Below are 23,310 nucleotides of genomic sequence, written 5' to 3'. Positions count from 1 at the left end.
CAGTGGTAGAATGCTGTGATCCCTTATGGGAAGGTCTTACAGCTCACTGTAAGAATTGAACAGGAACCCTGAAGGTTAGAATAGACTATTATTTTCATTGTTGGCTTCTTATAAAAACTTAAGAAGTGAAGTTCAGAATAGATATCAACCCCCTAAGAAAATTCTTATTATCAGTTACACAGATAGGTAAGACTTGATCACAAGAAAAGGAAGAAAGCATATTTTTGAGGGTCAAGCAACATTTAGCATCTTATCTGTCTTTGGAGGTATAAAGTCCTTCATTTCACTGGTGTGGAAATTTATGTTAACATAAATTAGTAACTCACCTCTAACTTCTAGTGTTAAAGAGTTACCTGAAAGTTCTTGCCATTGCTCACATAGCTAGTTTCTGGTTTTAAAAATGAAGAAATACGAAGAAAAAAAGGCAACTGCCAATTTGGGAGATCTCTTTCCAGTTACATGGAGTAAAATTAAAAACTGTACATATGCTTCCACTATCCATTTTTACAATATTTTGATTTACTATTCTCATGAAAAAATGTGATCTTTGCTTAAAATACACTATACTCCAATAGCCAGTGGAATTTTCATTGAGAAGTTTCAACGAACTTTGAAAGAAAGGGCCATACCATTTCCTACTTCTCCATTTCCCACAATGCCTAATTCAGAAATTAGTAGGCACTCAGCAAATAATTATTTCATTATTAATTTTAATTAATCAATTAAATTTCATTAATAAAATTTCATTAAACTAGATTTATAGTAACTGTTGCAACTAACGAAATAGCCAACTAATAGTCTAAAACATCTAAAAAACAAAAAACAAGGTAACAATGCTAAAAATTACTATCGGGAATTCACTTAGACACAAGGGAGAATGGGGTACTTTCATTAAAACATGTAATATTTTGAATGTTGATTTGCATTAGACAGATAGGCAGATAGATAGATAGGTAGATAGATAGATAGATAGATAGATAGATAGATAGATAGATAGATAGATAGATAGATAGATGTGTGTCTTATGAATGTGTTATGATATTAACCCATCAATACAACCTTGCTTCTATGTTCCCCAAAAATTTCATCACCTGGGAAATGATTTATCTGACAGAATGAAATAATAGACAATTAGTGTCAACAGCTCCAAGTTTTGTTTAAAAGCTCCTCAGAAGTACATTTTGTTCCTAAGCAAGTATGCAGAAGAGGGGATCAAAACTGTTAAATGTTTGAGAGACTGTGGGAAGTCTTGGGTGAAATTGAATCTTATGTACCAGGAATAAAGAGTCACTGGAATTGGAAAAGGAACTGTTGAGATAAATTAATACAAGTCCCAAAGTTAAGCACTGCAGCAATAAATGTCCTAGGAGGAGCAAGGATAATGAAGATGAACAATAATGATATATGGCATTCCACCCAAAGAACTCAATGTGCTGTTAAGTCAGGCTTGTTTCAATGCCCATATGAGCCATCAATATTTTGGGTCAGTAAACAAGGCCAACAAGTTATGTAATTCACCTAAGTTTATCCTGATTGTCTCAGGTCTTCCCTCACACACCTCTCTTTTCATCTTCAAAAAGGAAAAAAAAAATCCATATTTTAAAAGATATTTTAAAAGTCTGAGCATTAAGCCAATTAAAATACATTCTTAGCCCTTTCTTCACATTGGCTGCAAATGGCATGCCATGGAAAGTCTGCCAAACTAAATGGATCTTTCTTTCTTTGCTTTTTCTTTCTTTCTTTCTTTCTTTTTTTAGGCAATTGGGGTTAAGCGACATAGCTATAAGTGTCAAGTGTTTAGTCTGAGTCCGGATTTGAACTCAGGTCCTCCTGACTTCAGGGCCAGTGCTCTATCCACTGTGCCACCTAGCTGCCCCCGAATCTTTCTTTCTGACAATGTTGTTAACCCCAGTCATCTGAGAGGCTATTTCAGAAACAGGTATTTTCCAAGCAGATGTAAACACAGTATTGTTAGCCTGTGGAGTCAGTGGAAGCAGAATATACTTCTACCACCCTTAATAAAGAAGTTCCAATTTATTTGTAAGGAAGTGATCAGGCTCTTGTTCTGGAAATTGTTCCTTTGTCCTAGAAACAACATTGTATAGATAGTATGGCATGGATAGAGTACTTGACTTTTAGTCTGGAAGACCTGGATTTCAATACACCTCAGACCTGTACTGGCTGTGAGGACTTGAAGAAGTTGCTCAACCTCTCTGGTTCTCATCTGTAAAATGAAGGATTTAGACTTGATGGCCCATAGGACCCTTCCAGCTCAGTCCATGATCCTGTAATTGTCCAAAGAACCTGATACCTTCATCTTTCAAATTGCAGGGTTCTCTGGTGCTTCATCGAACAAAAATATGGCCAGCCTGGTCTTGATGGCAGCTTCTAGCTACTAATGATAATTAGGAAAGTGATTCAGAATGCCAGAAGAAGCTGGCAGGCAGAAAAGCCATCCTCTGGTCCTTGAGGACAGACAAATTTTAAATGCAAATGATGGAGAATAAAAATTAAACCCTTGTGTTTTTGGTCTTTTACTTCTAATTATAGCAAAAATTTTGCTGTTATGAAACTCCCTCATAAACCAACCAAAATAAGTTTTATTTGTGTATCCCCTCTCCACCCCCATATTCCAGATGTATAGTTTCCATTCTCTTTAATGATGATATTCAGAGAACCAAGAATATGTCACTAAAGTCTCACCATTGGCTATGTGCATAACTGCAGCAAATTAGAATATCAGATGATAATGGATAGAGGTCTATTTTTACCAGGTCAATTGCAATTTAACTGAGATGTAATAGAGTGGAGGGATTTAATATTTATCACTTTCAGTGTGGCAGTTTCTCTAAATATCAATGTACATTAGATAAAGCTTTTCTCCTAGTGCATTTGAATACCTGTACAATGCTCTCAAAGCTTATTTTTAGAATAAGTACTGCCTGCTTGGAAGCATTCATTTTAAAACACTTGGCTGTCTCCTCACGTACTGAGCCTAGGCGACCACAATATGTGATTCCAGAATAGATTTGTCGTCAGGTGCAATCATCAGGGCTGGAATTGCCTGCTATACAAGCCCAGGTGAAATTTGGAAGAAACTTCTCAAAAGTAGCCTGTTTGAGATGAGGTTGGAATGGAGACCTACATAAAATCTAGAGTCATAGTTCTAAAGCTGTAAAGGACCTTAAAACTCAAGTCCAACCCTCTCATTTTAGAGGTGAGGGAACTGGGTTACAGCAAGGTTAGATGACTTATGCCAGTAATAAGCTACAGAGTCTGGATTCAAACCCAAGTCCTTTGCATCCAAATGACTAATATTTATGTAGCACTTTAAAGTTTACAGAATGCATTCAATTCATCATCTCATTTGATCATCAAAACAACTCTGAGTTAAATATCCAATGACATGGGTTGTCGAGTCAGAATCTCAGCATTGTAAAGAACTTTCAAAGCCATATCTAACCAAGACCACATTCTACAAAATCACTGACAAATAGTCATCCATTGACCATCCAAAAACTTCCAGAGGCCAAACCCACTCTCTCCTCAACCAGTCCATTTCCCCCTTTTTTAAACTCTAAATTGTTAGAAAGTTTTTCTTTACATGGAGCTTAAAGTTGTGTTGTTGCCATTTTTATTCATTGTTCCAAATTCTACCTCCTGGTAGCACACAGGCAAGTAACAGTCTTAAAATTTCACAGCTGGAAAGGACCTAAGCTGCCTTCTGGTTCCATCCATACAAAAAAAAAAACCTTTCCACCTTCAACATATCAAAAGTGGCCATCCAGTCTCTTTTTTGAAGACCCCTAATAATATGGGGAGGAGCATCAAAGAAGGGATTCTGGGGGTGCTGACCCACTGTCATCCAAGGCAGACCACTGCACAATTGTATAACTCTAATTATTAAGACATTTTCTTTTTCCTGACATCGAGCCTAAAATTTGCCTTTTTGTGATTTTTTTTACCCGTTGTTCCTGGTTTTACCCTCTGGGACTAAACCAAATGAATCTAATCCCTCCTCCACAAAACAGTCTTTCAGATACCTAAAAATAGCTGTCATGCCCTCCTTTCTTAGTCGTCTCTTCTTCAGGTTTCCCAGCAACTAGCTCTCATATGGCATGAATTCAAGACCCTTCATTATTCTATGAACCCTCTCCAGCTCCAACTTCAATGTCCTTCCTAAAATACTGCACACAGAACCAAACAAAGTACTCTAGGTCTGTTCTTGGTTCTCTGTGTAACATGTTAGGAAAGACGTCGAAGTATATAGAGTACAGCAGAAGGGGCACCTCCCTAGTCCAGGACACACTATCTTCCTTAATGCAGCCTAAGTTTGAATAACTTTTTGCCTCCCATTTACGTGACACTGAATCTTCCATCCATTATATTAGCTATGACTTCCTTTTTGGGGGGTCACCTACAGATTTGATAAGTGTGGGTGATATCTGTGCCTCCAGCCAAGTCACTGATAAAAAATGTTGACTAGCACAGGGCCAAGGATAGATCTCTAGAGTCCTCTATAGACACTTCTTCCTACCTAGCCTATCTTCTAGGCCATATTTCTCCATCTTGTCTATGAGGATAGAATAAGAAATTCTGCTGAATGCTTTTCAAAAAGGTATACTATATATACTGCAATCCCACAATACTCCAGTGCAGTAAATGTCAAAAAAGAGAAATTAAGTGAGCTTGCTATAATCTGTTTTTGAGAAGCTATGCTGACCCTAAGTGATCATTATTTCCCCATCTAAATGTTCAAAAGCCACCCCTTTACATGATATAATATTTGCAAAGCACAGCAACAGTGTTTGGCACATAATAGATGCTTAATAAATATTTGTTTCCTCCCTCCTTTATATCCTAGAATCTTGCCAGGAATTAAAGTCAATTTCACTTATCTATAGTTTTCAAATTCCACCCTCTTCCATTTCCTGGAAATTATTACATTTGCCCTTCTCCAGCCCTTCTCTCTCCCATACTTCTTTTTTAACTTACATATAAGTACATTCTCTCTGATGACAGAATATACTGGACAAGCTGTCTTCCTAATAGATTCCATTGCCAACCTTGCCCTCCAAACCAAAATAGCAAAGCACAGATCAGGTGCTCAAAAATACATGTTGAATAGATTTGAAAATCCTGGTATCCATTACTGTCATTGTCTTAATTTTTTTGACACCCCACTGTTAAGGAACAAAAGAAACAATTAGGAAAAAAAAACAATGTATATTACTTGTAACATCAAGTGGTATTTTTGTATTATTTATTTCATCTATGTCAGTTATTAAGCATACACACATCCCTGCCTTGGCATTTCAATGAAAGTTTTTGTGTATCTGCTAAAAAGAACAAAAAACCAATTTTCATATAAATGTCCTTGGAAATGAATAATAAAGGGAAAGAATTATAGAAAATATGTTTTTCATTAAGCATATGCAGCTTTTTGAAGGTTATTCACTTTTGATCTGTAAAAGAGTTCAGCCATATTTTCAGTTTATCAGCCTCCATTTTCCTGGAAGTTAAAAAAAAAAAAAAGCTTTTGTAGTTGTAGCACTGAAGAGCTAAGAACAAAATTCAGTTGTCTATGGTTCCTTTTATGTGGTCTCTCAAAATAATTTCCAGGATAGCAACAGACTAGAATGCAATAATTACTGTCCACTCAACCAGTAAGAAGATAGGGAAAAGATAAAGGCGGCCCTGGTTTCCTGAGGTTTCAGCCCTGGAAAAGGATCCCAGAGGTTGCTGACAAGAGAGACTATGAATCATAGACTGTCGATGTTGGAAAAGGCTTGAGGTCATCCAGTTCAATTCAGAAAGTATAAATCTCCTCTATAGCATTTCTAATAAGTAGCCTTTTTACCTTAGCTTGAAGAGTTCCATTGAAAGGAAACTCACTACCTCACAAGGCAGCACATTGGAAAGCTCTTATTATTAGATCATTTTTCCTTATGTTGACCCTTAGTCAGTAGGCCCTCCACGGCTTCACAGAACAAACTTCATCCTTCTATATGGCAGTCCTTTAGCACTTGAAGATTTTTATCATATCAACCAGTTCACCTGAAAAAAAAGAAAACAAATATGGACCTTGATTCCAAAATATTTAAGCAACTAAACAAGACTAAAAGCTGAGATCTCAGACCTAAAATATTTGGGTCAGGACTTTTCTAAGGGTAGGACTAAATAGCCTCTCCACATTTCTCACCATAGCTACCATCATTGGCATCATAGAATGGTCCAAATATATGAAAGCATAATCCTGGAGTTTCTTGAGTGTCTTGATATAAAGAATTGTGCAGGGGCAGCTAGATGGTGCAGTGGATAGAGCACTGGCCCTGCAGTTAGGAGGACCTGAGTTCAAATCCAGCCTGAGACCAGACACTTGACACTAACTGTGTGACCCTCAGCAAGTCACTTAACCCCAATTGCCTAAAAGAAACAAAAAAAAAATAAGAAGAATTGTGCACAATTTTGGGACTCTCTCTCAGAAAACTTCTCTGTTTCATCTTCCTGGCTCGTACCTCCACCTAAGAAAACTCTGAAAATTTCTTTATGTTGCACATTTTGATATCCAAAAAGGTCCTCAGCTCCTTATCAAGTACTCAAGCATTAGTCTGAACAGTTTTAATTTATATTTTTTTAAAAGATGAGCCCAAAGATAGTAAAAATTGCTCTGCCTTCTCCCATAAGAACCAGAACAGTCCTTCTAACTTGGAGTACTACCCTACAGGTTTAGCATTACTAAGAAGTCAAGCAATTATCCTCTCTGATGGGCCCCTTAGAAAAGAATTCTAGGTTTATAGAGAGTTTATCTCCTTTTTGCCTCAAACCTAATTAGTCCACATGACACACAGGACTAGTGCAAGACAAGTTCTAGTTTTGCTCCTTCATGTTGTGGTTCTGTGATTTGGTTTTGACCACAACTCCAAGCCATCCTTTCCACAGTTCCCTTCCAAATCATGTTTCTTTTCTCTTTGGCACTCCCCTTCTCCTTTACTAGCTTAATGTACCTATAAAGCGAAGTCTACTTCATGCTGGGGGTCATATGTAGCTTTCTCTCTACATGTCCACATGTGGCTTGGTATCTCTGGTTGCCTTGCTACTGCTTCCAGGCCTACACGGTGTGATTTGCTCTCTCTCCCTGTCTTCCCTCCACATCTCACATCAAATGTCTTATATTCTCTCTCTTGGGTGCCAACACCCAGTGATGGCATGGTCTCTTACCACTGGGTAATTTGTCCTTAAAAATCAGGCAACTAGGGGCAGCTAGGTGGCACAGTGGAAAGAACACTGGCCCTGGAGTCAGGAGGACCTGAGTTCAAATCCAGCCTCAGACCAAACACTTGACACTTACTAGCTGTGTGACCCTGGGCAAGTCACTTAACCCCAATTGCCTAAAAAAAAATCAGGCAACTAGAGTAAAAGGAATAGACTTAGTATATGATGTTTCCTGGGTTCCTAATTCTCCTTCTAAGACTCCTTATCAATGAAAGACATACCACACGTCTAAAATGTATCTTAGGGATCAGAAATCAAACTAAGAAACCAAATTTAGCTTTACACAAGCTAAATGACTTACCAGGGATCACACAATTATTTAATGACAAAGCCGATATCCTGACTTCTAGTGCAAAGCTTACTTTCTATTACCTCGGGAAGAGGCATATAGTTCATCTAGTTCTTTCACAGAAAAAATGATTGGTCTAAAAGGGAAAACACATACAAATATCTTTGAATCCTTTGAAAGAAAGGTGCTTTACAAACTTAAGATTTTATTCCCATGATCATGCCTCATACTGAATCAAAGATATCTATTGCAGCCCCTCAGGAACACTGGAGGAAATGTCATTTGAAATTGTATTTTCTCCTAGGCTATGGTATTGGCCTTCCTCCAAACTCTCCACTGACCTCAAATATATCAGAACTTATCAGCCAGTACAAGTCACATGGATTTATGGACGTGCTGCATGACAAATGGTACAAGGTGGTTCCCTGTGGCAAGAGAAGCTTTGCTGTCACTGAGGTAAGAGATGTATTTGTCAGCCATGGCTAAGCAGTCTTTCTTTGCCCTGAAGGATACACACTGTGTGTGCTAAAAGGGGCGTTCCAGACACAGAAGTACAGTTATCTTGGGATATGTGGCCAGTGATAACAGATTGTACAGGAGCCCTTTGGTTCTCTGATCAGTATTTGTGATACTCCCTCCCTCCTATGGGTTTCCTAGTATGACTTCAGTTGTGCCTGTTCTCAGTCTAATCTATACTGAAACGTCTTCATAAGAGGCCATCCTGAATGTGTCTTTTGATGCTTTCCTTATAAATGGATAAAAAGGCTACATGTATTCTGTTTATTACCTGGGTTAAAATGCCTTCAATAAGAAGATAGGAAATGTCATTCCAAGACAGACCAGTGATCCATCCAGTCCAGCATTCTGTCTCCAAGAATGGAGCCAAAGGAGACTTTATATGGGACAACAGTCATTGCCCATTATATTGACTACTGGGAGACACCCCAAGCAACCCTAACTCACCCACTCTTTGCTAGAGATCCTGAGGAACAAGGAATCCATACAAGCACAACAAACCAAAGGTCAAGGTAAACTGGTAGTGGTGGTGATTGTTCAGTTATTTCAGTCATATCTGACTCTTTGTGACCCCATTTGGGGTTTTCTTGGCAAAGATCCCAGAGTGGTTTGCCTTTTCCTTCTCCAGTGCATTTTATAGATGAGGAACTGAGGCAAACAGGGTTAAGTGCCTTGCCAAGGGTCACACAGCTAGTAAGTGTCTGAAGCCAGATTTGAACTCAGGAAGATGAGGCTTCCTGACTTTAGGCCTGGCACTCTATCCACTGAGCCACCTAGTGACCTAAGACCAAGGTAAGAATTCCTAAGTCACAGAACCAGAGGAAACAAGTGGCTTCCAATGTCCCTTATAACTCCAAATCTATGATTCCATGTTAGAGTTGAAATGGACCTGAGAGTATATCCAAGGAGACAGCCTGTTTTGGTTTAGTTTGGTTTGACACTGTTTCTCTCTCTCTTATCCAAGCTGGGAGTACAGCAACCACTCACAGGCTGCTGACTGGTATGGGAACTTTGACCTCCAGTTTTCTCCTCTTAGGTAGCCTGGTTGCCCCCACTCCTGGGTGGGGTATGAAGCTTACCATACTGGTGCCAGACGTAACTCAGATAACTGAACAGCTTGGCACACTGCATCTCAGAAGTCCTGAGCTCAAGCAATTCACTAGCCTCAACCTCCTAGTAGTAGAGATTACAGGCATGCTCCAGTACGCCCAACAGCCTACTGAAATAGAATGAGCATTAGCTTTAGAGTCAAAAGACTTGACCTTTTATCCTGAATGTTGCCACTGGGCAACACTGTTGAGGCCTTGTCCTCTCTCTGGATCTCCATGTCTTCATCAATATAATAAAGTGGCCAGATTGTAGGATTTCTAGGGTCCTTTCCTGTGTTAACCTTTTCTGTCCATTGTTCTAGTCCTAAACCCACATTTGACAGATAAGAAAAATGAAACTCATAAAGGTTTGGAAACTTGTTCACATGAATGGTGATTGACAGAATCAGAATTAGAATTCATGATTTCTGAATTTCATTCAGTGCTCTTCCCACTTTGTCATTTGCCTCTGAGATTCCACTGGAGATAAGGCTAGCATGACACTTAGCAATGTGGTAATGAGAAACTGGCAAGTGAGAGGATACCACATTCAAGGACGGACGGATGGATTGATGGATAAATGGATGGATAGTCAAAGTTTAAAAAGAAGCCTAATGAACCTGAGCCAAGTCAACTTGAGTCCCAAGAGAATAAAGACAACAAAAAAGTGATTGTGCAAGTCCATCCGCTAGCCAGGAGAACATGCCAGAGGTTGAGACTTCAAACTGAAAAGGGAAAGAAAGATTTAAATTAATGTTCCAGGTCATTTGCCATTATTTTGCTAGTTTGCAGAATCGTTTAAGTAAATTATTCCAAAACAAAACTGAGCCTGGGACATAAGTGGGCAAATTCATGAGGTAATATCTAGACAAAGTTCAAGAAAGGAAAAAAGGGGAGACTAACTTAATTAGTATGATCTCAAATGAGGAGAAATTTTTGAAGGAAATCAATGAATGCAGATAAGAGCAAAACATTTAATAATATGCATTAACCTATGGGTACTTGCATAAAACACAGGACCCATGAGAATCTCAAATTTAGGGACCAGAAACATAGATGTAAAACTGGAAGGAAATTTTTAGTTCATCTAGTTTAACCTTCTTATCTTAGGGTCAAGGAAACTGAGCCCCAGAGAAGTTAAGTGAGTTGCCCAAGGTCACGCAGTAAGTTGACAAGCATTTACTTAGCACTTGTCATGTGCCAGCACTCTAAGAAGCACTGAGGATACAAAGGAAGGGGAGAAAATAACCCCTGTCTTAAGGACCTCACATTCTAAAGAGGAAGAGGTTGCAAATGATAGAACTAGGATTTGAACCAAGGTCCTTAGATTCCAAAATCAGCACTCTTTTCACCACACCAAAATGCCTCTTCCCATTTAACTTAGAAGTAGGCACTGGATATAGTCTGGGCTTCACAAATTGAGAGGCACAAGGACCTGGATAAATTACTAAGTAGCAAAGGCAAAAAATTATTGAGAGGTTAGAAAACAAAAGATCCAAACTAAAGGGATTTAGCTTATTTCTACCTAATTTAGAAGAGGAGGATCTTTTACTTACAGGAAATAAAAAACCATCGCCCATCCAGTCCATGAAGAAATCCACTAAGTAAATCACCTGTTCTTCAACCCTACCTCTTGGTGATGGCTGGAATTTGGCACTTCTCTGTCAGATGTTCTGACCATGGCTAACCTGAAGCAAAATTGTGAAGTAGTAAAGTTGGTCTTGATGCCTTTCCACTTCCTCCATCTCCTCATCTCACAGAGGAAACTTATCTCCCAGAACTCTCCTGCTAAGTGCAATATTACTACAGGTCTCTTCTTTCAGTCAAGTTGGAAAGAAATAAACAAACTGATTCATGCTTAGGTTTTTGTATCTGATGACATCTCTAGAAGTACCAGAAACCCTTAAAGAAGGCAGGACCTTGACCCATATGAATGACTATCTGAAGGCCAAATTCCAGGCTCTGTGGTAGAGTAGTGAGTGAGATATCTGGAGGGCAGGACTTCCTGTTTCCTCTTAAATCGAACTTAGAGATCAGGCTGCTATTCAGCCTAAATTGACCTTTGTTGCCACATCATTTCCATACTCCCTCAGGTGGAAGCTCTATTCTATTTCCACTGTGAGAAAAAACAAGAAATAACCCCAGAAGTTAGACATACAGGGAACTAGTAGAGACCTTCTTGGTCACAAGTCTGACGACCTCACCTTGTACATGAGGAAACGGAGATGAGAGAGGGGAAGGGATTTGCCCAAGGTCACCCAAAACTGGAGCCTAGGTCATCAGACTCCAGGTCCAGTTTTGTTGCATGATTGTTGCAGCTGTGGTGGTGGTACTGGTTTCTTACACAATACCATTACACCATTCCCCAAGAGGCAGTATGATATAATGGATAGAACTGGCCTCCAAATCAGAAAGCCTTGGTTTCCAATCCAGTCCCTGACACACAATGGCTGTGTGCCCCTCATGTGATTCCAGGCAAATCATTTAACCCTGCAGTGTCCCAGGCAACTCTCTACAACTGTAAGCTGCAAAGTAGTTGCTGATCTGCTTTGGAAGAGGGAGCTTCCTCACTGGTAATCATTATACCAGTAAAATTACAGGTCTGCCCCACACCCAAAAAACTCCTTTTCTCCATCTGCCTACTATATCAAACAGTAGTTTGACCTATGGAATATTGAAATCCATGTAATATCAAGCCATGTTATAATGGGCTGTGATTTTGTCTTTTCTCTCTCTCTGTCTCCATTTCCCTCGGTCTTCCTATTCCTTCATTCCAGAAGTGTGTATGTGTGTGTGTGTGTGTGTGTGTGTGTGTGTGTGTGTGTGAGACAGACAGACAGACAAAGACAGAGACCTGCTTCTAATCATTCATGCTTAGTCAAGAAAGCATGTCAGGAAATTGGATCCTCTATTCCTAAGATTAGTCTGCAGCCAAATCAAACCAGGCACCGACCTAAAGTTTTTACCTCATTAACTGCTTACACAGGAGATTGTTTCATCAGACTCTACTACTACCATTTCTCCCCCAGCAGCCCTGAGTTTGCCTTTGCCTTTATGTAGGGCTTTTTTTTCCAAGGTGCTGGAGGGAACAAAGAACAGCAGTGCAGACAGGTGAAAGCTGGGAAAATGTTTTCATTAGGGCAGTACCCAACATCTCTTTCTCCCATCCATCCTGACTTAGATGTTTGGGGAGTTGGTTTTCTTGTATCACCTCACATGCAATTAGAGAACTCCATCTTCCTACACACCACAAGTCTTTGACCGTCAGGGGAAATCCTTACACATACAAAGACATACCTGCACCTGCATGTGCACACATATCCTCTTGACATGTTGCTGAAAAGCACACCATTTCTCAATGAAACACAACCAAAAGGCTAAGTGCTCTAGGGCAAGAGCAATAGCTGGGCTAGAAAGACATTCACTAACAGTAAAGTACACCTCTTTTCTCCCCAGTGGTGGTGGACTAGAGAGGGGTACAGGATGGGACGTGCTTTCATTTATAGCCAAAGTTTTGGTTTGTTTCATATGAGTATATTTTCTTGTTTTGAAGTGGTTTTTATGTGGGGAAAAGAACATTGGGAAGGATATTTCTTGTTGAAAGGTGGGGTTCTATATAGGGAAGATGACATTGGGAAGTGACAGTGTTACGGTTGCTGTTGTTGCTGGGTTTTTTTTGGTTTGGTTTGGTTTGGTTTTGGTTTTTGGGTGTGTGAGGCAATCAGGGTTAAGTGACTCGCCCAGGGTCACACAACTAGTGAGTTTCAAGTGTCTGAGGCTGGATTTGAACTCAGGTCCTCCTGACTCCAAAGCCAGAGCTCTATCTACTGCACCACCTAGCTGCCCCTGCTGTTGTTTTTAAAGCATCAATAAAACACTTAAAAGAGAAAGTTCTCCATTCTAAACTGCCAAAAAAAATAACAATAGCTAACATTTGTATGTAAAGTTTACAAAGCAATTTATATGCCTATATATCATTTCATCCTCACAACCACTATGTGAGGTAGGTATATTATTATCCATCTTTTACAGATGAGGAAACTGAGACTGAGAGAAATAAAGTGACTTGTCCAGGCTCACACAGCTAGTAAGTATCAAAGGCAAGGTTTGAACTCCAGTCTTCATGACTACAGTTCCAGCACTTGATACAATTTGCCACTTAGCTGCCTTATAAGACTTCCTAAGAAGGACATGGGGGCAGCTAGGTGACGCAGTGGATAGAGCACCAGCCCTGAATTCAGGAGGACCTGAGTTCAAATTTGGCCTCAAACCAAACATTTGATACTTACTAGTTGTGTGACCCTGGGCAAGTCACTTAACCCCAATTGCGAAGAAGGACATGAAATACCAAATTGTTATTCAGGCATGGAACATTATTTTTTTTTTCTCATCACTCACACTTAATTGATATAGAACAGCTTTGACTCCACTCCCATATCCTGGAAAAAATACAGTGCTTCGGGGGAAAGTAAATGAATCTCCTCTGCTTTCATGCCTTATCTGCTCCTTGACTTTCCTGAATCACATCATAAACAGGTATAATTCTACTGGCCTATCTTTAGTAAACTGGGCTAGAGGATTAACAAAAAGGAAGAAAACGGGCTTGATCTTTTCATGGGAATTTAAAAAATTGTCATTTCTGGTGATTTCCTGAGCTCCTCTCAACCCTAACCCTCTTCTGCCTGCAGAAAACACATGATCAATCAGTTGGGGCCAGTTTGTGGCATGGATTCAAACATCCTGACTCAGCAAAATGTAACTTTTGCGAATTCCTGATGTAATCTTAGCTGTCCCCTTATACCCTGAGCAAGAGCTGAGTATAATCCTTTAAAAAGGAAAATTGGCAAACCAGGAAGAAGGATGCTGCACCTAGCAGCTCAGCAAACACAAATGAGGCTACCAAAATGCTTTGCATGGTATTGGTGACTTGGAATCATTTGACCCTGGTCAAGTCACTTCACCTTGTTTGCCTCAGTTTCTTCATCTGTAAAATGAGCTGGAGAAGGAAATGGCAAACCACTTTAGTATCTTTGCCAAGAAAACCCCAAATGGGGTAACAAAGAGTCAGACCAAAAAAACTGAACAACAAAACTTTCTTTAATAAAATTCTTTTAAAAAGAGTTAATTTGGGTGCCAGCAGATTAGAGTCTCTTTAAAAGTCAATTGATGGTGGCAGTGCCTGAGGGAGATATCTTAACATCAAAGACTTTCACAGCAGGAAGAGACCTTAAAGATGATCTTATCCAACTTCCTTATTTTACAAATGGAGAAACTGAGGCCCAGAGTGAATGGTCTAACAATAATAATAATAATAATAATAATAACAGCTAGCATTTATATGGTGCTTACTATGTACCAGGCACTGTGCTAAGCATTTTACAAACAGTATGTTATTTGATCTTTACAACGACCCTGGGAGGTAGGTGCCATTCTAATCCCCATTTTACAATTGAGGAAACTAAAACAAACAGAATAACTTGCCCAGGATCATACGGGTGGTAAGTGTGTGAGGCTGGATTTGAACAAAGGTCTTCCTGACTCCAGGGCCTATCCCCTATAGGGCAGCAGCAGTCCCCACCCTCTACACAGAAGCTAATGACATATGTCAAAGAGATCACTTTGACCAAAAGGAAACCTGCCTCAGAGACCACATTTAATTCACATGAATTTTAGAATATACTTATATCAACAAAGGAGAATACAATCCCCAACTTGGGAAAACCCATTGGTAGCATTCAACATCATAATCATAGTTGATGTTTCTATAACACTTTAAGTTTTAAAAAGTATTTTACATTTATTTAGTTCATTTGGACCTCAGAACAGCTCCATTAGGTATATATTACAGATGTTATTATCGACATTTTAGAGATGAATAAAATGAGGCTGAGAAGTTAAATGATTTGCCCATTGCTACCCTGCTAGCAAAGGTTGGAAGCGGTCTTGACTCAAGCCTGTGACAATGCTAATCTATTGACATGGACCATTATGTGGTCAGTCAGACTTTATTGAGCCTTATTCATAAGACCAGCTGCAGCAAACCTTTATCAATACGTTGTTTGTTATTCCATCTTGCTGACATGGCCTAAGAGAGTACATTTCTGGATTACCAGAGTGATTGTTCAGCTGTGTGTAGCTAGCTAACTCCATGGCCTACAATAGGTTGTTGATGAGATTAGGGTCATGGATTTGATTCCCTTGTGGAACCAGTTCTTGATTATATAGCCATTATCTCCACCCTTAAGCTCAGGCCATATGCCTTACAAATATATAGGTGACCAGCCAAGAGTATTTAATATGTTAACATAATTGTTCCATCCTAGAAAAAAATATTCTTACACCCTCAAGAGAATAATAGCTGTCATTTAAACAGGATGTCCCAAAAGTCTCAGTGCAGTTTTAAGCCATTTATGCTTTAAACTTCACTTAGACTTTAAAGGGACACATACCTTAAATTTTAATAGCTTAAAACTGCACTAAGACTTTTGGGACATCCCATATAGCTCTTTAAGGTCTACAAGTGCTTTACATGCATTGTTTCATTTGATCTTCACCATAACCCTACAGGGTATCAACCTCAGGGATTCTTATCCCCATTTTACAAAGGAAACACAAACTCTGTGCACTGAAGTGGCTTGCCCAGGTTAAGTGTACTATTATCAGCTGATAAGTGTCAGAGGCCAGAGCTAAGGCAAGTCCCCACTCTTTCTGCCAAGACACATTTCCTTTACAAAGGTAGAGAGTCAATAATGTTGTTGACCCACACAATAAAGAGACATTTTTCCCTCTTAAGTCAATTTCACCGGACATATTTCTCTAGATTCTTTCGGCTAGAATAATGTCCAAAGATTTGTCCAGTTATTTGTACTTTGAATATTTTTAAATAAGTCTGACTCTATCATCCCAAGCAAATGTAGTAGAAATGTAGTTTTTATCCTATTGATTCTACCTACTTTTAATAACTAGTATTCACATAATACTTTAAGATTTGAAAAATACTTTACATTTGATTTTCACAATAACCCTGTAAGGCATATATTATTATCCCCATTTTACAAACGAGGAAACTCAGATTCAGGGAGATTGAATGAAATGACTTATTTCAGTCACACAGCTAACAGGTACTGGAGCACAATTTGGATCCAGATCTTCCAGGCTCCTGGTACAGCACTCTAGCCATTGTACCATACTGCCCTGTTAACACTACCTCTGCAAATGATTTTCCATCAACTCCTCTTTTTCACTCCCACTGCCTTCATCCCAAGAAGTCCCAAATTATCTCCAAACTGATTTAGGCTCACACACACACACACACACACACACACACACACACACACACACACACACACACACACAATCTACCCTTCAAACCACTTCCAAAATAATCTCCCTGATACACGCAATCAACTAGTCATATCACTCCTCTACTCCAAAGTTTTCACTGACTTCCTAGGACCTTCTGAGTAATGTTTAAACAGTTCTTTCTGTCATTCGAGGCTTCCACAACCTGGTGCCATCCTATCTTTCCAGCCTTATCAGATCTTTCTCCCTTTTGTGTTCTTAGTCATTCAATAAAACCAGATTATCACTTATTCCTCAGATATACCTTGAATTTCCCCCCTTTTCTTGCCTTCAGTGTTCACTATCTTTGCTCCCTATACATCAAATATCCTTCCTCTCCTCTTTCTCTGTTGAATTTCTAACCATACTTTTAACCCTAAAATGCCACCTTTCCCATGAAGCCTTTCTTGATTTGCCCATTTGGTAACAAGCCTTCCTTCCTTCCTTGGCCACCAGACAGTACTTGGTTTTACAGCTCTCTATAGCAGATGTCATTCATTATTTTAAATTATAACTGTCTGCATGTGTAATTTCTCCCTACTAAACTGTAAAATACATGAGGGTAGGGAGAGAAATTTGACATTTTCTCCCACTGCCCAGTACAGTGATGCATACACAGTAGAGCCTTAATAAATGTTGGTTGACTTGAATCTTGGTAACAGATGCTCAATAGCTTATCATTTATTATCATCATTATTATTCCTGGTCTTTAGAAGACAGATACAGTATGAGTAAACTTTGAGTCAAGGAATTCTCTTGTCTCAAAAGATGAAATTGGTGCTATACAACTCACAAAAGCTATTGAGAAGGCTCTCTCAGAGTCCACCACAAAGCCATCTCTTCACTCTCTCCCCTGTTACCCCCAACCCTGTCTCCAAAATCTATCCCTAAAATATGGCTGTCATTAGGCCTGCTGAAGTTTATTAGGTGAGAAGAATAAAGTTTATTCAAGAATATTTCTTCCTTCCAGTGTTTTTTTAAAGTCACCTGCACCGTACCATCAATGGAGAGCACAGTAAATACAACAGAAAATGCTGCCATCAGGCAGTTTTCAGTCCAGTTTGTCTTTGATGTCATATTAAGAACCCAGAGGGAAATGTTCTTGGGGAGAAGCCAAATTCTAATACAGTTGCTTCTGCCCACGCAAACCTAGCCATTTCTTGACCCAGCCTGGCCCTCTTTGGTTTTGAAATTGCACATTCTTCAATCCAACCTAGTCCAAATTATTGACGGGCAATGGGAGGCCATCAGTCAATACACACTGCCATCAAGAGAAGGTCCTCCTTGCATATCAGAAATTATTTTGACAGATAAGTGTTTCCCCTGGAAATATCCTTCTGTGTAAACCAAACATAAGATTAAATATATCGTGACTGGAATTACCTCTCCTCTTTGGAAACTTGCAAAGAAACAAAGTGACATTTATGTCTGTCATGTCCACAAGTTCAATTCAACAAGTTTTTATTAAGCTTCTGTTCTATACAAGGTGTTATGCTGAGCTCTGAACATCAATAAAGTACAGACCCTACTCTTAAGGGTCTTAGAATCTGAAGGACTGTAGTAGGGCAATGATGGGGATGGAGATGGGGGGGGCAAGGAGGGAAGGAGGGGAGGTGAAGTGATGGGAGGCATTAGACACCTGTGCCAGACTCAACTATATCCAAAGCAGAATATAAAAAGTACAAAAGAGAAGTGCAGAAGAGCTGGCTTCCAGCTGTAGAAAGCAAGAGGGCACCTGATTTGTATCCGGAAGGAAGGGAGACATTTCATAAGCCAATATGAGCTGGGAATCCAGTTGAGTTTGAGAAGAGAAATCCACTTTAAGCATAGGGAATGGTCAAAGCAAAGGTACAAGGATGGAAACGGGCAAGATAAGACCAAGGTACAGCAAGTAGTTAAGTTCTGTTAGAATCTAGGATGACAAGTAGTAGCATGAGATAAGACCAAAATGATAGGTTAGCAATATACTATGGAGAGCCTTGAATGCCAGGCTAGGGAGTTTAAGCAGGGGAAAGTCACTGAAAGTCTTTTAACAGTGTAGTAGTAAGATGGGCAGAGCAAAGCATAAGTAGAATTATGTGGGCAGTTATGTGATGGCTAGATTGAAGACAGGAGACACTAGAAGCAGAAAGGCCAACCTGAAGGCTATACAATAGTCCAGGTGATGAAATACTAAACTAGGGTATTGGCAATGTAGGTGGAAAGGAGAGAAAAGGTGCAAGAGATGTTGTGAAGGTGGAATCAACAAGATCTAGCCATTGATTGGACACAGAGGTAGAATAAATTAAAGAGTTAAAAATAAATCTGAACTTTGGTAGACTGGGGGAGGGGGAAAATGGGGCTGTCTGTTGACACCATCTAAAGAAACAAAATTTAGAAGCAAGGGCAAATCTATGGCTAAGACACTGAGATGAGTCACAATGAGAAACTACACAGAGAAAATAAGAAGAGGATGTGAATAGCCCCAATCTCCTCTGCTCTTCTGCCAATTTACAGCCAATTCAAGTCTTTCTAAGCCTGGTGAAATCAAAGCTGACCACGACTGTAACATAGCCATATCTTTAAGCTGTATTGGACTTAATTGATCCCAGACAAATGAGAAGTTGTGATATTTTACTATCCTCATGCATGGGGAGTTCTGTGCCTCCCACCAAATTTTGCAAAAGGGACTTCCTTTTAGCCCACATGGTCCTTGATAAGCCATGAGGCACTATAAAATGGAAAGGGACCTATAGGTTTAGGGAAATCACAAAATAAGAGTTTTTTTCAGTGGGTTCAGAGTCCCTTCTCTGAATCCCATCCTCATTCAGTAGTACCCCTTTTACTCTATCTAAAATATCTGGTATTAATTCCCTTCCTGTACCAGCCCCCTCCCATTCTTTCTACCCATTTCCCACAGCAAAACTTACCTTAAAGAGAGAATCTCATATCAGCTCTTCACCTTAATGTGAATTTAAATCAGTGTGTTACTTCTATTAGGAATATTTCATTTTAAGCATTATCTCTAATTGGGGAATGAAAGACTTTATTCCCTATTAGAGGCCTGGTATACAGGACTGAGTATGTGAGATAGTTGGAAAAAGTAGGGAGGCCTTCCTAGGGCTCCTGAAATCATAGGTCTACTATGCCAAAAATGTAAGATCAGCCCTGTGTGCCCACAGAGATGATAGTTATGGCTTACAATATGAATTATTAACCAAAAGTATCCAATAAATACCTTTTTCCAAAGAATTAATACACTGTATAATGGTACCTAACCAGCATGGTCTTTGACTCTGGCAGATTATTGTCAATCATCAATCACCCTTGTCATCACTATTGCCATTGCCACCAACCAGTACTGTTATCACCAACATCCATTATCATCCTCTCCACCACCATGACCATCCATAGATATCAGTGTTCCAACCTCATTCAAGTAATCCATTCCACTGTCAAACAACTTTCACTATCAGGACATTTTTCTTCATGCAATCCTCTTCACAAGCCACTCCACTGGGAATCCAATGATTAAATTAAGATTCAGCATCTTAGCAACTAGCTTAGGTTCCCACAAGAGTTTCTGGAGATGTAATACTAATATCTGACATTTGCAAACTTGTGAGAAGCAGCATAGCATAGAAAATAGACAACTGACCTCAAAGGCAGGAAGATCTAGGTTCAAGTCCCATCTTTGGTATGTACTGGCTGTGAGGCCCTAGGCAAATCACTTAACTGCTTAGTATTATTCTAGAGACTCTCATTTGCAAAGAAGATGTAGACATGCCATGGTAATTTCGTCATCCAGGAGCTTCCCATACCAATGAAATCAGAGGTCCAGTACCCATCCTCCTATGAAGCAGTACTATAATTATTATTGCCTCTCTTGTACTTATGCTTTCATTCTTTACATTCTTAAATGGAACTGTAATCATCAATGCAGGCATTCCTCTACCAATGCAAATCACAACCCATCCATCCTTCCTCATCCTTGACCATATTCTTCCAAAAATCCTTCTTAGAATAGCTATCTAGTGTTCTGAATAGGTCTTTTCCTATTTTTAAGCTTTTTCTATGTGTTTTGTTTTTATATAAGAAACATTTAAAGATTGTCCCCACTTTATGAGAGTTCTCTTGTAACAAAGTAAAGAATTAAGTAAAACTAACAACAGTGAAATCAAGAAGACTAAATCTGGTCTCAGACACTTACTAGCTATGTAACCACGGACAAGTAACTTAATTTCTTAATTGCCTCAGTTTCTTCACCTGTAAGACGAGAATAATAATAGCACCTACCTCCCAGGGTTGTGATGAGGATCAAATGAGATAATAATAATTATAAAACACTAAGCCCAGTGATTGTAAATTGTAAAGCCTGGCACATAATAGGTGCTATTTACATGTTAGCTACTACTATTATCGTCATTTAAAAGTGCTATGTGTTCTTTGTTGTTCAGTCATTTCAGTAATGTCACACTCTCTATGACCCCTAGTAAGAGTCTGAGGCTGGATTTGAATTCAGGAAGATGAGTCTTTCTGGTTCCCCGCCCAGTGCTCTACACAATGAACCACCTAGCTGCCCCAAAAGTGCTATGCAACATTCATTATCTATAGCACCTCCCAACTGTCTATTTTTAATTTTTTAATTCAATTTTATTTTCAGTTTTTAATTCTCCTGCTCCCCTCTCTCATCTATTGAGAAGGCAAGAAAAACAAAACCCCTTACAAATATATATATAGTCATACAAAAGAAATTCTCACATTAGCCATGTCTAAAAAATAAATATGCTTCAATTGGCACTCTGAGTCTATCCACTTTTTTTAACAGAAATCTATATTCTCTTCCTCCAATCCCACTCCCACCCCACTGAAAAATAAAGAGAAAAGAAAAACAAATTCCTCATAACAAATACGAGGTAAAAGAAAGCAAAGTCCTTTATTGGCTGTATACAAATGTTAGGTATGTGAATATGTATGTTTATGTCTCTTTCTGCATCTTGACTCTGTTGCTTCTCTGTCAAGATGTGAAAAGTATGTTTCTCCATTGGTCCTCTGCAATCATTGGTAGTTCACATAATGATCATAATTCTTACAACTTTCCAAGTTTTGTCTTTATGGTATAAATTATTCTTCTGGTTCTCCTCAACACATTCATCAGTTGATAAAAGTCTCAGAATTATTTGTTTTTATAATATTAGTGCTATAGTATAAACTGTTCTTTTGGTTCTGCTTATAACATTCCGTATCAGACCCAGTCTTTCCATGTTTTTGTGAAATCATCTATTTCTTCTTTTCTTACAGCACCATAGTAGCCCATCACATTTATGTATAACAAGTTACTTGGTTCCTCAATTCATGGGCATCCCTTTGGTTTCCAGGTTTTTGCCACCATAGAGTTGTTATTAATATCTTTTATATATAAGATCTTTTGCTATTTCTTTGGTCTCTTTTGGATATAGGTCTAGCAGTAGTATAGCTGAGTCAATGTGCATATACTGTTAGTAACTTTTTCTGTATTATTCCTAACTACTTTCCAGAATGATTAGACCCAGGGGTAGCTAGGTGGTACAGTGGATAGAGTACTGGCCCTGGAGTCAGGAGGACCTGAGTTCAAACTCAGCCTCAGACATTTGACACTAGTTGTGTGACCCTAGGCAAGTCATTTAACCCCAACTGCCTCACCAAAAACAAACAAAAAGAAAGTGTTGCAGAATGATGATACCCAGTTATAGATTCACCAACAGTGGATCAATGTGCCTGTTTTCCCCCAGCCCCTCCAACATTTATCATTTTCTTTTTTTGTCATCTTTGCCAATATGATAGATATGAGATGGAATGTCATTAAATTGCTTTAATTTACAGTATAGGAATACATTTAACTCAACAGGGATACAGATAGGAAAGGAAGAGAGGAAAGAAAAATATAAACATGAGGTAATATTCAGGAAGGGATTAGTCATAAGGAAAATGAGGCCTAAGCTTGGAGAAGAGATAGGAAGGTTAAAAGGAAAAAAATTATTTTTTATATATCATGGTTACCAGTGCAGCCCTCAAACTGTACATATCCTGCTTATGCTACGTGACCAATCTGCCTCACTTTCTAAGCATACGTGTCCATGATGATCTCATTCATTCTACTCTTGAATGCAAATCATCATTAGTCATATGCTGGCACCTACTCACCTTCTACACTGCTCTTTGCCTCACCCATAACCTTGATTCTTCTGTCATTCAGTCAACATGCATTTCTAAATTATTTACAGTATGTCAGGCAATACGCTAAGCACTTGGGGACATTGGCCTTCCATGATTTCCAAGCAAATGATAGCATAAGAATACTGACGTTGAAAAAATGGACAGAGATCAGCTTAGGGTTGCTGAAGACACTGAAATTTTCCAAATGCAATCCTCCTATCCCTATTCAATTCTGGGCCCAGATAACTGTCCATCTGCAGTAGCTATTCCAAAAGTACGTACTGATATACTGACTCAATGAGTTGGTCATCCAGCTGCATGTCACAGTTATAGCAATAGGTTGTGCATTCATTTGTTTTTCCCATAGGAATTGTTACACTGGCTCTTTGGAATGGTGATAAAACTTGATAAGAAGGCTCTGTTTGTAGTGTTTAGGGGTTTGTAGCAATCAGCATGTTGACATCCACAAAGAAGCAGGCACAAAACCACACAATTTGTAGGGAATTCCTCTTCGGAACAGGCTATCTATCATCCATGACACCAGCAAACACCTTCAGAAGGCATGTCTCCCTGTCTTATGCCACACTTGATATTGAGACTCACAGAGGATAATTGAACAAGATTGAT

At 39.1% G+C, this 23,310-nt stretch overlaps 1 protein-coding gene across 1 annotated transcript in view; it reads left to right on the top strand.

Annotated features, from left to right (window-relative positions):
* GRIN3A (glutamate ionotropic receptor NMDA type subunit 3A) overlaps positions 1 to 23,310 on the top strand; it is a 216,131-nt gene that overhangs the window by 158,552 nt on the left and 34,269 nt on the right. The window contains exon 6 of the mRNA XM_021002197.2: positions 7,869 to 8,020. Within this exon, the coding sequence (XP_020857856.1) occupies positions 7,869 to 8,020 (152 nt within the window). The remainder of the gene's footprint in view (positions 1 to 7,868; positions 8,021 to 23,310) is intronic.

This window comes from Phascolarctos cinereus, unplaced genomic scaffold, assembly GCF_003287225.1.
Source record: "Phascolarctos cinereus isolate Bilbo 61053 unplaced genomic scaffold, phaCin_HiC Scaffold_4;HRSCAF=312, whole genome shotgun sequence".
NCBI lineage: Eukaryota > Metazoa > Chordata > Mammalia > Diprotodontia > Phascolarctidae > Phascolarctos > Phascolarctos cinereus.
Note: the sequence above shows the minus strand (reverse complement) of the source record. Positions and strands in the feature narration are given on the sequence as shown.